General features: G+C 43.1%; 1 protein-coding gene across 1 annotated transcript in view; it reads right to left on the bottom strand.

Moving 5' to 3' along the window:
- Nucleotides 1–6630: 6630 nt before the first annotated feature.
- The window catches only part of LOC118381825 (protocadherin-11 X-linked), a 325295-nt gene continuing 318639 nt past the window's right edge, over nt 6631–13286 (bottom strand). Inside the window, exon 7 of the mRNA XM_052517370.1 lies at nt 6631–7092. Coding sequence (XP_052373330.1) covers nt 6647–7092 — 446 coding nt within the window. The 3' untranslated portion in view covers nt 6631–6646. The remainder of the gene's footprint in view (nt 7093–13286) is intronic.

Raw genomic sequence — 13286 nt, 5'->3', positions numbered from 1 at the left:
TGTGTTGTGTGAATAAACTGTACACTTTAGAGTGACCTTTTAGAGTGGCCTCCCCAGCACAAGGTGCACCTGTGTAATGATCATGCCGTTTAATCAGCTTCGTGATATGCCACACCTGTCAAGTGGATGGATTATCTTGGCGAAGGAGAAGTGCTCACTAACAGGGATGTAAACAAATTTGTGCCATAAATTTGGGAGAAATTAGCTTTTTTGTGCAAATATGGAACAATTCAGGGATCTTTTAGTTCAGCTCAGGAAATATGGGACCAACATTGTACATGTTACGTTTATATATATTTTTCAGTATATATACTGTAAGTATATTTTGTGTGTTTCAGTCGTTGTTAAGTGTCAATGTCATCGTTCTACAGCATAATGCAGTTGGAATGTTACATTTACATTTAAGTCATTTAGCAGACGCTGAATCACACGGCGCACATTGGCAGGCCCTGTGTTCACTGTCACTGTCTGAAGGAAGCAAGTGCTTTGTGATTTGTTTGCATATGTCAACGTACTCTGTCCTGTCTGTAGTTGTTGTCTTTGATGAAAGACAAATGTGTTTAACATTTAACTGCAGCGAGGAGCTGTTTCAGGATGACATAGAAGGAAATCATTACTCCGCAAAAAAAGGAGTTGATATCCAATTCATGGTTGGGACTTGGTTGGGCAGTAGGTTAACCGTGTTCAATGAGTAGGATTTATTCAATTCATTACTACAAATTCAATACATTTCCTTAATTGTGAGATGAAATTGACCCTGACCTTGACCCTTCCACATAACACTCTTATGACACGCGTAATTTCACAAACCCCGGCTTCGCTAATGCATTTCGACACTGATGGATACCTGACCCGAAGTGTAATCTGAATGCAAGCAGAGTCTCAACCCAGCGCAGACACACTTTACTGTCTAACACTGCAGGGAGAATGGTACCCTAAACATGTCCTGTTACTGTCTAACCCTGCAGGGAGAATGATACCCTAAACATGTCCAGTTACTGTCTAACCCTGCAGGGAGAATGGTACCCTAAACATGTCCTGTTACTGTCTAACCCTGCAGGGAGAATGGTACCCTAAACATGTCCTGTTACTGTCTAACCCTGCAGGGAGAATGGTACCCTAAACATGTCCTGTTACTGTCTAACCCTGCAGGGAGAATGGTACCCTAAACATGTCCTGTTACTGTCTAACCCTGCAGGGAGAATGGTACCCTAAACATGTCCTGTTACTGTCTAACCCTGCAGGGAGAATGGTACCCTAAACATGTCCTGTTACTGTCTAACCCTGCAGGGAGAATGGTACCCTAAACATGTCCTGTTACTGTCTAACCCTACAGGGAGAATGGTACCCTAAACATGTCCTGTTACTGTCTAACACTGCAGGGAGAATGGTACCCTAAACATGTCCTGTTACTGTCTAACACTGCAGGGAGAATGGTACCCTAAACATGTCCTGTTACTGTCTAACACTGCAGGGAGAATGGTACCCTAAACATGTCCTGTTACTGTCTAACACTGCAGGGAGAATGGTACCCTAAACATGTCCTGTTACTGTCTAACACTGCAGGGAGAATGGTACCCTAAACATGTCCTGTTACTGTCTAACCCTGCAGGGAGAATGGTACCCTAAACATGTCCTGTTACTGTCTAACCCTGCAGGGAGAATGGTACCCTAAACATGTCCTGTTACTGTCTAACCCTGCAGGGAGAATGGTACCCTAAACATGTCCTGTTACTGTCTAACCCTGCAGGGAGAATGGTACCCTAAACATGTCCTGTTACTGTCTAACACTGCAGGGAGAATGGTACCCTAAACATGTCCTGTTACTGTCTAACCCTGCAGGGAGAATGGTACCCTAAACATGTCCTGTTACTGTCTAACCCTGCAGGGAGAATGGTACCCTAAACATGTCCTGTTACTGTCTAACCCTGCAGGGAGAATGGTACCCTAAACATGTCCTGTTTCTTTCACAAGCCGCTAGAGGACACATATAATTTAAATATGTTAACTGGAGATGGTCATGCAATGTTTACCGAATCCATGACAGTCAGTGGTTATCCAGAACGAACTTCCTTGAAACTATGAACATATGGTTGAGTCAAAGATTCAGTGCATAAAACGTATGATAAATTAGTTTTACAAAAGGGTGTATGTCAATATGTGAATATGGTCAATTCATCCTTCGAGTTTAAGGTGCTTGCATATGGATACAGAAACTCTCATTATAGTGGTTACTATCCTGACGAGATAAGGGCTCGAATTAAAGCAAATAAAAAGCTATTTGCATCCAGACTCTGTATATGTCTCCACTTGTTCATTACCTGACTACTAGAAATACATTATGTTTCTGTGAGAGTAGACAACTACTGCAGAGCCTGTCAACCACGGCTAATACTTACTGTGGAGATCACAGCTCAAAGTAACTAGACAACTGGGAGATGTTCTTAATTGTCTCCATAGCACTCATTTACGGTGCGTATAATACACGTTATATTATATGAAATGAAGATAAATGAAGTGAAATAATGGTGGGAAAGTTAAAAAAAAAAAAAAAAAGTTTTAGCTCCTTGCATGGAACCTCTGTCTGTGCTGTTCAAGGCTTCTTCTCAGGAGATAATGTAGAACATGTGTAGGTTCTTATTACAATGGGAAAGATCATGTAGAAAATGAGTAGGTTCTTATTACAATGGGAAAGATCATGTAGAAAATGAGTAGGTTCTTATTACAATGGGAAAGATCATGTAGAACATTAGTAGGTGGTTATTACAGGGGAAGATCATGTAGAAAATGAGTAGGTTCCTATTAGGCAGGGAAGATAAATTTGAAAATGAGTAGGTTCTTACTGGGAGGGTAAGATAATGTTGAAAATTAGTAGTTTGTTTTACAGGGGAAAGATAATGTAGAAAATTAGTATGTTGTTATTAAGCGGGTAAACTTGTTGACAATTAGTAGTTTGTTATTGCAGGGGAAAGATCATGTAGAAAATAAGTATGTTTTTATTAGGAGGATAAGATAATGTTGAAATTAGTAGTTTCTTATTACAGGGGAAAGATCATGTAGAACATTAGTAGGTGGTTATTACAGGGGAAGATCATGTAGAAAATGAGTAGGTTCCTATTAGGCAGGGAAGATAAATTTGAAAATGAATAGGTTGTTATTATGCATGGGAGATAATGTAGCAAATGAGTAGGTTCTTATCAGGTGGGGAAGATAATGTTGAAAATGAGTAGGTTTGCAATAGAGGGCAGGGAAAAGGGGGTGTCAAAGGCATCATAACTCGCCATACAAGAAACATCTGAAGAGAAACAGTGTTGGGCATATCATGGTGGGTTGGCCCATGTACTGTATGTATTATATAAAGTGTTAGCACGACACAGAGTGAAAATGTTTTTTTTGTCCATTGAGTCTTAGGTATGTACATGATTCAATAAGCATATTCAGACGAGAGCAAAAAGTCACTTGGATCATCAGCCGGAGCTGAATGTCTTGCTGGATACACTAAGCAATATTTCACCAGAGATTGGACATATAGCAACATTCACCTTGGGTTCACAAAGCTATACTGTGTGTTTGCGTTTCGTTTATCGTTAAGCAAATTGTGTGGAGGATAGGTGCCGCTGAGCTGGTTCCAATACGCATAGGTGGTCAAAATTATTTTTGATTACTGATCAGCGAAAAAAATCTCTACCAAACATAAATTATGATGTTTTATATATTTTGTTTCTGTTGTGGATCTACTTTGGTATAGGACTACCATTTATATGATTTACAGCCATTGTCAGATCCACTTCTGTGCAACATTGTGGAGAGTGAGGAACAACATTGTGGAGACTGAGGAACAACATTGTGGAGACTGAGGAACAACATTGTGGAGAGTGAGGAACAACATTGTGGAGAGTGAGGAACAACATTGTGGAGAGTGAGGAACAACATTGTGGAGAGTGAGGAACAACATTGTGGAGAGTGAGGAACAACATTGTGGAGACTGAGGAACAACATTGTGGAGAGTGAGGAACAACATTGTGGAGAGTGAGGAACAACATTGTGGAGACTGAGGAACAACATTGTGGAGACTGAGGAACAACATTGTGGAGAGTGAGGAACAACATTGTGGAGAGTGAGGAACAACATTGTGGAGAGTGAGGAACAACATTGTGGAGACTGAGGAACAACATTGTGGAGACTGAGGAACAACATTGTGGAGACTGAGGAACAACATTGTGGAGACTGAGGAACAACATTGTGGAGAGTGAGGAACAACATTGTGGAGACTGAGGAACAACATTGTGGAGAGTGAGGAACAACATTGTGGAGACTGAGGAACAACAGTGTGGAGAGTGAGGAACAACATTGTGGAGAGTGAGGAACAACATTGTGGAGACTGAGGAACAACATTGTGGAGACCCGAGGAACAACATTGTGGAGACTGAGGAACAACATTGTGGAGACTGAGGAACAACATTGTGGAGAGTGAGGAACAACATTGTGGAGAGTGAGGAACAACATTGTGGAGAGTGAGGAACAACATTGTGGAGACTGAGGAACAACAGTGTGGAGACTGAGGAACAACATTGTGGAGAGTGAGGAACAACATTGTGGAGAGTGAGGAACAACAGTGTGGAGACTGAGGAACAACATTGTGGAGAGTGAGGAACAACAGTGTGGAGACTGAGGAACAACAGTGTGGAGAGTGAGGAACAACATTGTGGAGACTGAGGAACAACAGTGTGGAGAGTGAGGAACAACATTGTGGAGAGTGAGGAACAACATTGTGGAGAGTGAGGAACAACATTGTGGAGACTGAGGAACAACAGTGTGGAGACTGAGGAACAACATTGTGGAGAGTGAGGAACAACATTGTGGAGAGTGAGGAACAACATTGTGGAGAGTGAGGAACAACATTGTGGAGACTGAGGAACAACAGTGTGGAGACTGAGGAACAACATTGTGGAGACTGAGGAACAACATTGTGGAGACTGAGGAACAACATTGTGGAGAGCGAGGAACAACAGTGTGGAGACTGAGGAACAACATTGTGGAGAGCGAGGAACAACATTGTGGAGAGCGAGGAACAACATTGTGGAGAGCGAGGAACAACATTGTGGAGAGCGAGGAACAACAGTGTGGAGACTGAGGAACAACAGTGTGGAGAGTGAGGAACAACAGTGTGGAGAGTGAGGAACAACAGTGTGGAGACAGAGGAACAACATTGTGGAGAGTGAGGAACAACATTGTGGAGACAGAGGAACAACATTGTGGAGAGTGAGGAACAACATTGTGGAGACAGAGGAACAACATTGTGGAGAGTGAGGAACAACATTGTGGAGACAGAGGAACAACATTGTGGAGAGTGAGGAACAACATTGTGGAGACTGAGGAACAACAGTGTGGAGAGTGAGGAACAACATTGTGGAGAGACAGAGGAACAACATTGTGGAGAGTGAGGAACAACATTGTGGAGACTGAGGAACAACATTGTGGAGACAGAGGAACAACATTGTGGAGACTGAGGAACAACATTGTGGAGACAGAGGAACAACATTGTGGAGAGTGAGGAACAACATTGTGGAGACAGAGGAACAACATTGTGGAGAGTGAGGAACAACATTGTGGAGACTGAGGAACAACATTGTGGAGACTGAGGAACAACATTGTGGAGACTGAGGAACAACATTGTGGAGAGTGAGGAACAACATTGTGGAGACTGAGAAACAACATTGTGGAGACTGAGGAACAACAGTGTGGAGACTGAGGAACAACATTGTGGAGACTGAGGAACAACATTGTGGAGACTGAGGAACAACATTGTGGAGAGTGAGGAACAACATTGTGGAGAGTGAGGAACAACATTGTGGAGAGTGAGGAACAACAGTGTGGAGAGTGAGGAACAACATTGTGGAGATTGAGGAACAACATTGTGGAGACAGAGGAACAACATTGTGGAGACAGAGGAACAACAGTGTGGAGACGGAGGAACAGTTTTGTCCCTTCCTCCACATTCCATGTTCACACAATAATCAGAAACCATCAAGATACATTAGACAAACTCTGTCCCCTTACTACTGATGTTAAATATACACCAAGATACTTTAGACAAACTGGTTGGTGTTACTCTGCCCCCTTACAGCCCCTTACTACTGATGTTAAATAGACACCAAGATATTTTAGACAAACTGGTTGGTGTTACTCTGTCCCCTTACAGCCCCTTACTACTGATGTAAAATATACACCAAGATATTTTAGACAAACTGGTTGGTGTTACTCTGTCCCCTTACAGCCCCTTACTACTGATGTTAAATATACACCAATATATTTTAGACAAACTGGTTGGTGTTACTCTGGTCCCTTACAGCCCCTTACTACTGATGTAAAATATACACCAATATATTTTAGACAAACTGGTTGGTGTTACTCTGTCCCCTTACAGCCCCTTACTACTGATGTTAAATATACACCAATATATTTTAGACAAACTGGTTGGTGTTACTCTGTTCCCTTACAGCCCCTTACTACTGATGTAAAATATACACCAATATATTTTAGACAAACTGGTTGGTGTTACTCTGTCCCCTTACAGCCCCTTACTACTGATGTTAAATATACACCAATATATTTTAGACAAACTGGTTGGTGTTACTCTGGTCCCTTACAGCTGATGCTCATGTAAGAAGGCAGAGGATCCTCCATTGGCTGGGGTCTGCTGGCCTGACGAAGATGAGGAAAAGCTTGCCAGAGGGATGACCTTGATGGGGTCAGACTCCTTACTCTTGCTGCTGCAGTGTCTTTCCAGAGTGTTGTAGAACTGCGGCCGGTTCATCCCTTTAGCCAGATCGTCTTTGGGCACAGACCTGCCCAGGGTATGGCACTGACGCCCATCCGCCTTGGCTCCTCTGGCCCATGGGGAGCTCTGCTGGTGCTGGAAGCCAAACGAGGGCAGGGTAGGCAGGGTACCCGTGTTGGACGGAGACTGGAACTGGGTCACCAGGGAGGGGGGCATCCAGCAGCTGTCAGAGTGGCCCAGGATCAGACATTCCTGGGTGCACGTCTCCGAGGCTTCGGCCAGCGCCTTGGCCAGGTTCACCTCCACCATGGCTGCAGCACAAAGACATTAAACAAAAGAGAATAAAATATGAAGACCTGTAAATGTTAACCTGTTAGATGTCTATCTGAAGGTGACCTGTAAATGTTAACCTGTTAGATGTTTATTTGAAGGTGACCTGTAAATGTTAACCTGTTAGATGTTTATCTGAAGGTGACCTGTAAATGTTAACCTGTTAGATGTTTATTTGAAGGTGACCTGTAAATGTTAACCTGTTAGATGTTTATTTGAAGGTGACCTGTAAATGTTAACCTGTTAGATGTTTATCTGAAGGTGACCTGTAAATGTTAACCTGTTAGATGTTTATCTGAAGGTGACCTGTAAATGTTAACCTGTTAGATGTTTATCTGAAGGTGACCTGTAAATGTTAACCTGTTAGATGTCTATCTGAAGGCGACCTGTAAATGTTAACCTGTTAGATGTTTATCTGAAGGTGACCTGTAAATGTTAACCTGTTAGATGTTTATCTGAAGGTGACCTGTAAATGTTAACCTGTTAGATGTTTATCTGAAGGTGACCTGTAAATGTTAACCTGTTAGATGTATATCTGAAGGCGACCTGTAAATGTTAACCTGTTAGATGTTTATCTGAAGGTGACCTGTAAATGTTAACCTGTTAGGTGTTTATCTGAAGGTGACCTGTAAATGTTAACCTGTTAGATGTTTATCTGAAGGTGACCTGTAAATGTTAACCTGTTAGATGTTTATCTGAAGGTGACCTGTAAATGTTAAACTGTTAGATGTTTATCTGAAGGTGACCTGTAAATATTAACCTGTTAGATGTCTATCTGAAGGTGACCTGTAAATATTAACCTGTTAGATGTTTATCTGAAGGTGACCTGTAAATGTTAACCTGTTAGATGTTTATCTGAAGGTGACCTGTAAATGTTAACCTGTTAGATGTTTATCTGAAGGTGACCTGTAATTGTTAACCTGTTAGATGTCTATCTGAAGGTGACCTGTAAATGTTAACCTGTTAGATGTTTATCTGAAGGTGACCTGTAAATGTTAACCTGTTAGATGTTTATCTGAAGGTGACCTGTAAATGTTAACCTGTTAGATGTTTATCTGAAGGTGACCTGTAAATGTTAACCTGTTAGATGTTTATCTGAAGGTGACCTGTAAATGTTAACCTGTTAGATGTTTATCTGAAGGTGACCTGTAAATGTTAACCTGTTAGATGTTTATCTGAAGGTGACCTGTAAATGTTAACCTGTTAGATGTTTATCTGAAGGTGACCTGTAAATATTAACCTGTTAGATGTCTATCTGAAGGTGACCTGTAAATATTAACCTGTTAGATGTTTATCTGAAGGTGACCTGTAAATGTTAACCTGTTAGATGTTTAACTGAAGGTGACCTGTAAATGTTAACCTGTTAGATGTCTATCTGAAGGTGACCTGTAAATGTTAACCTGTTAGGTGTTTATCTGAAGGTGACCTGTAAATGTTAACCTGTTAGATGTTTATCTGAAGGTGACCTGTAAATGTTAACCTGTTAGATGTCTATCTGAAGGTGACCTGTAAATGTTAACCTGTTAGGTGTTTATCTGAAGGTGACCTGTAAATGTTAACCTGTTAGGTGTTTATCTGAAGGTGACCTGTAAATGTTAACCTGTTAGATGTTTATCTGAAGGTGACCTGTAAATGTTAACCTGTTAGATGTTTATCTGAAGGTGACCTGTAAATGTTAACCTGTTAGATGTTTATCTGAAGGTGACCTGTAAATGTTAACCTGTTAGATGTTTATCTGAAGGTGACCTGTAAATGTTAACCTGTTAGGTGTTTATCTGAAGGTGACCTGTAAATGTTAACCTGTTAGATGTTTATCTGAAGGTGACCTGTAAATGTTAACCTGTTAGATGTTTATCTGAAGGTGACCTGTAAATGTCAACCTGTTGTAGAAATGAATGGCAGTAAAACATGTTTGAATCATTCCAGAAGAAGAAAAACAGCAGCATTTCATTTCCATTTAATTTCCATTGGTTCCCTGTGTTTACCTACAACAGACAATGAATTCCCAGGAGATTATTTAAAGTTGACAATAACTGTCTCTGGTGTTGGTGTCTGAGATTGACTTTACTGTATTCAATATTTAAAAGAACATCCTGTTAGCAGTTGACTTTATCCTTCAATAACACAGACCCCAAAGCAAATCAGGGGGAGAAAAATAGGTTGATTCAAAGATAACAAATCATAGTTGTTATGCTGGGAAGTAGATGGTTGATGTTCATTCTTCCCTGTCCTCAGTGATTCTCCACAGAACAAAGTGGTAGGATGTAATTATTAACCCCCGACCTTTGCCTTTGGTTGACCAATTAGAATTCCTTGCAATAAAACTTGGCCAATGGCCAAATAACAAATATCCTGTTTCAGGCTCAATGTATAGCCCATTCGAACCAATGAAAATGTGCCACATGTAGCTATGAGTCCAGGACTGAAACCCCATACAGAGATTCTAAACAGATAGTGATCTGAAAAACAATTATTTCCATTGATCGTTAATTCCCTATTCCCTCCCTTGAACTCTAGTCCTCTGCATTGTGTGTTATCTTTAAATATTTCTTACAATCCCAAAGCATTTTTTTTTAAATCACTGTCACCATGGCACACCTTGCATTCTGTGATCTATTCGGCATTCTGTGATCTATTCGGCATTCTGTGATCTATTCGGCATTCTGTGATCTATTCGGCATTCTGTGATCTATTCGGCATTCTGTGATCTATTCGACATTCTGTGATCTATTCGACATTCTGTGATCTATTCGACATTCTGTGATCTATTCGCATTCTGTGATCTATTCGACATTCTGTGATCTATTCGGCATTCTGTGATCTATTCGGCATTCTGTGATCTATTCGGCATTCTGTGATCTATTCGGCATTCTGTGATCTATTCGGCATTCTGTGATCTATTCGGCATTCTGTGATCTATTCGACATTCTGTGATCTATTCGACATTCTGTGATCTATTCGACATTCAATAAATCTGGTCAGTTACAATAACTCAAAAATGTGAACAGCACAAAATCACATGAATCCACATTTAGGATTATTGTTAGGATTCTTGTTAACATATTTGAGGTGCAAGGTACAATGAGTATAGTTATGAGTGATAGGGGATTTGGGGAGGGTGAAAGCAAGGCACTCCAACTATCTTATCTCATTATGCTCGAGCTGACATCACATGTGAAATGAGTCCAGGAAGAGATAGAGGCCTCAACATTGAGCCCCAGCAATAAAACCTGTCAACTCTGGTAATTAGAATGTAAAACAGTATGCAACACAGCAAACAGGAACCCACGGTGTTATGGTTCTGAGACACTCAGAGGAAAAGAGGAGAGGTCCTTGCTATGACATCACATCAAGTCCTCCAGGTATCTCATAGAGATAATTTTGCATATAGGCATTAGTAACACTGTTATAAATAATTGAATGGTCCTAGGTCTGTGTCTATGGCTTTGAGATCTCACATTAGAAGTTGAGCATGCACTGTTTAATTAAATTCCCTCAGCTCGAAATTTTAAACAATTGATTTTTCTCAATAGTGAAGTAAATGTATTACTGCTCCATTCCAATTACAAAGCCAACCTTTTGAGGGGTGATTAACTGATATCCAACCAAAACTCCCAAAACCTATTTGTTTGCAATACTTAATTGCATTCTTTAAGTGAGGAGCTATATATATTAATTTATTGAATATAACAAAAGCCAACCTGCTTATAATGACCAAGAACTGGTGAAAAATGTGTAGATTCATTCAAATTGCCAGGAGATACATGGAGTCCCCTGGTGCATGGAGTCTGATCTGAAACATAGAGCCGGATTCAATCTGTATCGCTGAAGTGGTTGACATTTAAAGGCAATGTTCCTGTGTTAAAGGGAAGACTGAATTTACGGTAAACGCATTTCTTGCGCACGATATGTAACGCTTCATCAATCCAGATTGAATAGAGACCTAAAACCTCTCAATAATGGCCTGCTCAGCCCCCCAGCCTTTGAGTCTGAGTGAATACATCTCCTGAGCAGTTAATGTGTCACCTTTCAGAGGTTCACTAACTTCATTAAAGGGGAAAAAATGATGCATCTCACTGAACAAGCACAATCAGGCCAAGTCCTTACGAAATTCCCCGAGTCAATCATTTGATAGCAGCGATTTTCTTTTTCTGTTGTAGTTGTCTTTGCCAAGGAATTGTTCTTTTTTCTCCCTGAAGGCAAAAACAACATTAAAATAGGTACCTATTATTCAACACACACACACACACACACACACACACACACACGCGCACACACACGCGCGCACACACACGCGCGCACACACGCGCGCACACACGCGCGCACACACGCGCGCACACACGCGCGACAAAGCCTCGATACATTTGCAAGGAACACTAGTGCCTCCCCCTCAAAACATAAGTGATCGGTACAAAGCATGGGGAACTTCACATAATAAGAGGGTAAGGTATTTGGTGCGGCGATGCTTTCCCTGGGTGAAGTCACAGTGAGAGATGTCATTGCTGCTGTGACAACAGCCAGAGGAGGAGTGCTGCTATGTCTGTTTATGACATTTCACATTAAACAGCTCAAAGGGAATGGAGTCTGTATCAGTTTCCACTCCACAGGGAACAGGGCTACGACCCGAAAGACACCCTATTCCCTTTGCAGTGCACTACTTTCAATATAGTAGGTGGTGCCTCAGTAGGTGGTGCCTCAGTAGGTGGTGACTCAATAGGAGGTGACTCAATAGGAGGTGACTCAATAGGTGGTGCCTCAATAGGAGGTGCCTCAATAGGTGGTGCCTCAATAGGTGGTGCCTCAATAGGTGGTGCCTCAATAGGTGGTGCCTCAGTAGGTGGTGCCTCAGTAGGTGGTGCCTCAGTAGGTGGTGCCTCAGTAGGTGGTGCCTCAGTAGGTGGTGCCTCAGTAGGTGGTGCCTCAGTAGGTGGTGCCTCAGTAGGTGGTGCCTCAGTAGGTGGTGCCTCAATAGGTGGTGCCTCAATAGGTGGTGCCTCAATAGGTGGTGCCTCAATAGGTGGTGCCTCAATAGGTGGTGCCTCAATAGGTGGTGCCTCAATAGGTGGTGCCTCAGTAGGTGGTGCAGTGCCTCAGTAGGTGGTGCCTCAGTAGGTGGTGCCTCAATAGGTGGTGCCTCAATAGGTGGTGCCTCAATAGGTGGTGCCTCAATAGGTGGTGCCTCAATAGGTGGTGCCTCAATAGGTGGTGCCTCAGTAGGTGGTGCCTCAGTAGGTGGTGCCTCAATAGGTGGTGCCTCAATAGGTGGTGCCTCAATAGGTGGTGCCTCAGTAGGTGGTGCCTCAGTAGGTGGTGCCTCAGTAGGTGGTGCCTCAGTAGGTGGTGCCTCAGTAGGTGGTGCCTCAGTAGGTGGTGCCTCAGTAGGTGGTGCCTCAGTAGGTGGTGCCTCAGGTGGTGCCTCAGTAGGTGGTGCCTCAGTAGGTGGTGCCTCAATAGGGGGTGCCTCAGTAGGTGGTGCCTCAGTAGGTGGTGCCTCAGTAGGTGGTGCCTCAGTAGGTGGTGCCTCAGTAGGTGGTGCCTCAGTAGGTGGTGCCTCAGTAGGTGGTGCCTCAGTAGGTGGTGCCTCAGTAGGTGGTGCAGTGCCTCAGTAGGTGGTGCCTCAGTAGGTGGTGCCTCAATAGGTGGTGCCTCAGTAGGTGGTGCCTCAGTAGGTGGTGCCTCAGTAGGTGGTGCCTCAGTAGGTGGTGCAGTGCCTCAGTAGGTGGTGCAGTGCCTCAGTAGGTGGTGCAGTGCCTCAGTAGGTGGTGCCTCAGTAGGTGGTGCCTCAGTAGGTGGTGCCTCAGTAGGTGGTGCCTCAGTAGGTGGTGCCTCAGTAGGTGGTGCCTCAGTAGGTGGTTCCTCAGTAGGTGGTGCTTCAGTAGGTGGTGCCTCAGTAGGTGGTGCCTCAGTAGGTGGTGCCTCAGTAGGTGGTGCAGTGCCTCAGTAGGTGGTGCCTCAGTAGGTGGTGCCTCAGTAGGTGGTGCCTCAGTAGGTGGTGCCTCAGTAGGTGGTGCCTCAGTAGGTGGTGCCTCAGTAGGTGGTTCCTCAGTAGGTGGTTCCTCAGTAGGTGGTGCCTCAGTAGGTGGTGCCTCAGTAGGTGGTGCCTCAGTAGGTGGTGCCTCAGTAGGTGGTGCCTCAATAGGTGGTGCCTCAGTAGGTGGTGCCTCAGTAGGTGGTG

This window comes from Oncorhynchus keta, chromosome 4, assembly GCF_023373465.1.
Source record: "Oncorhynchus keta strain PuntledgeMale-10-30-2019 chromosome 4, Oket_V2, whole genome shotgun sequence".
Taxonomy (NCBI): domain Eukaryota; kingdom Metazoa; phylum Chordata; class Actinopteri; order Salmoniformes; family Salmonidae; genus Oncorhynchus; species Oncorhynchus keta.
This window is presented reverse-complemented; position numbering and strand designations above follow the sequence as displayed.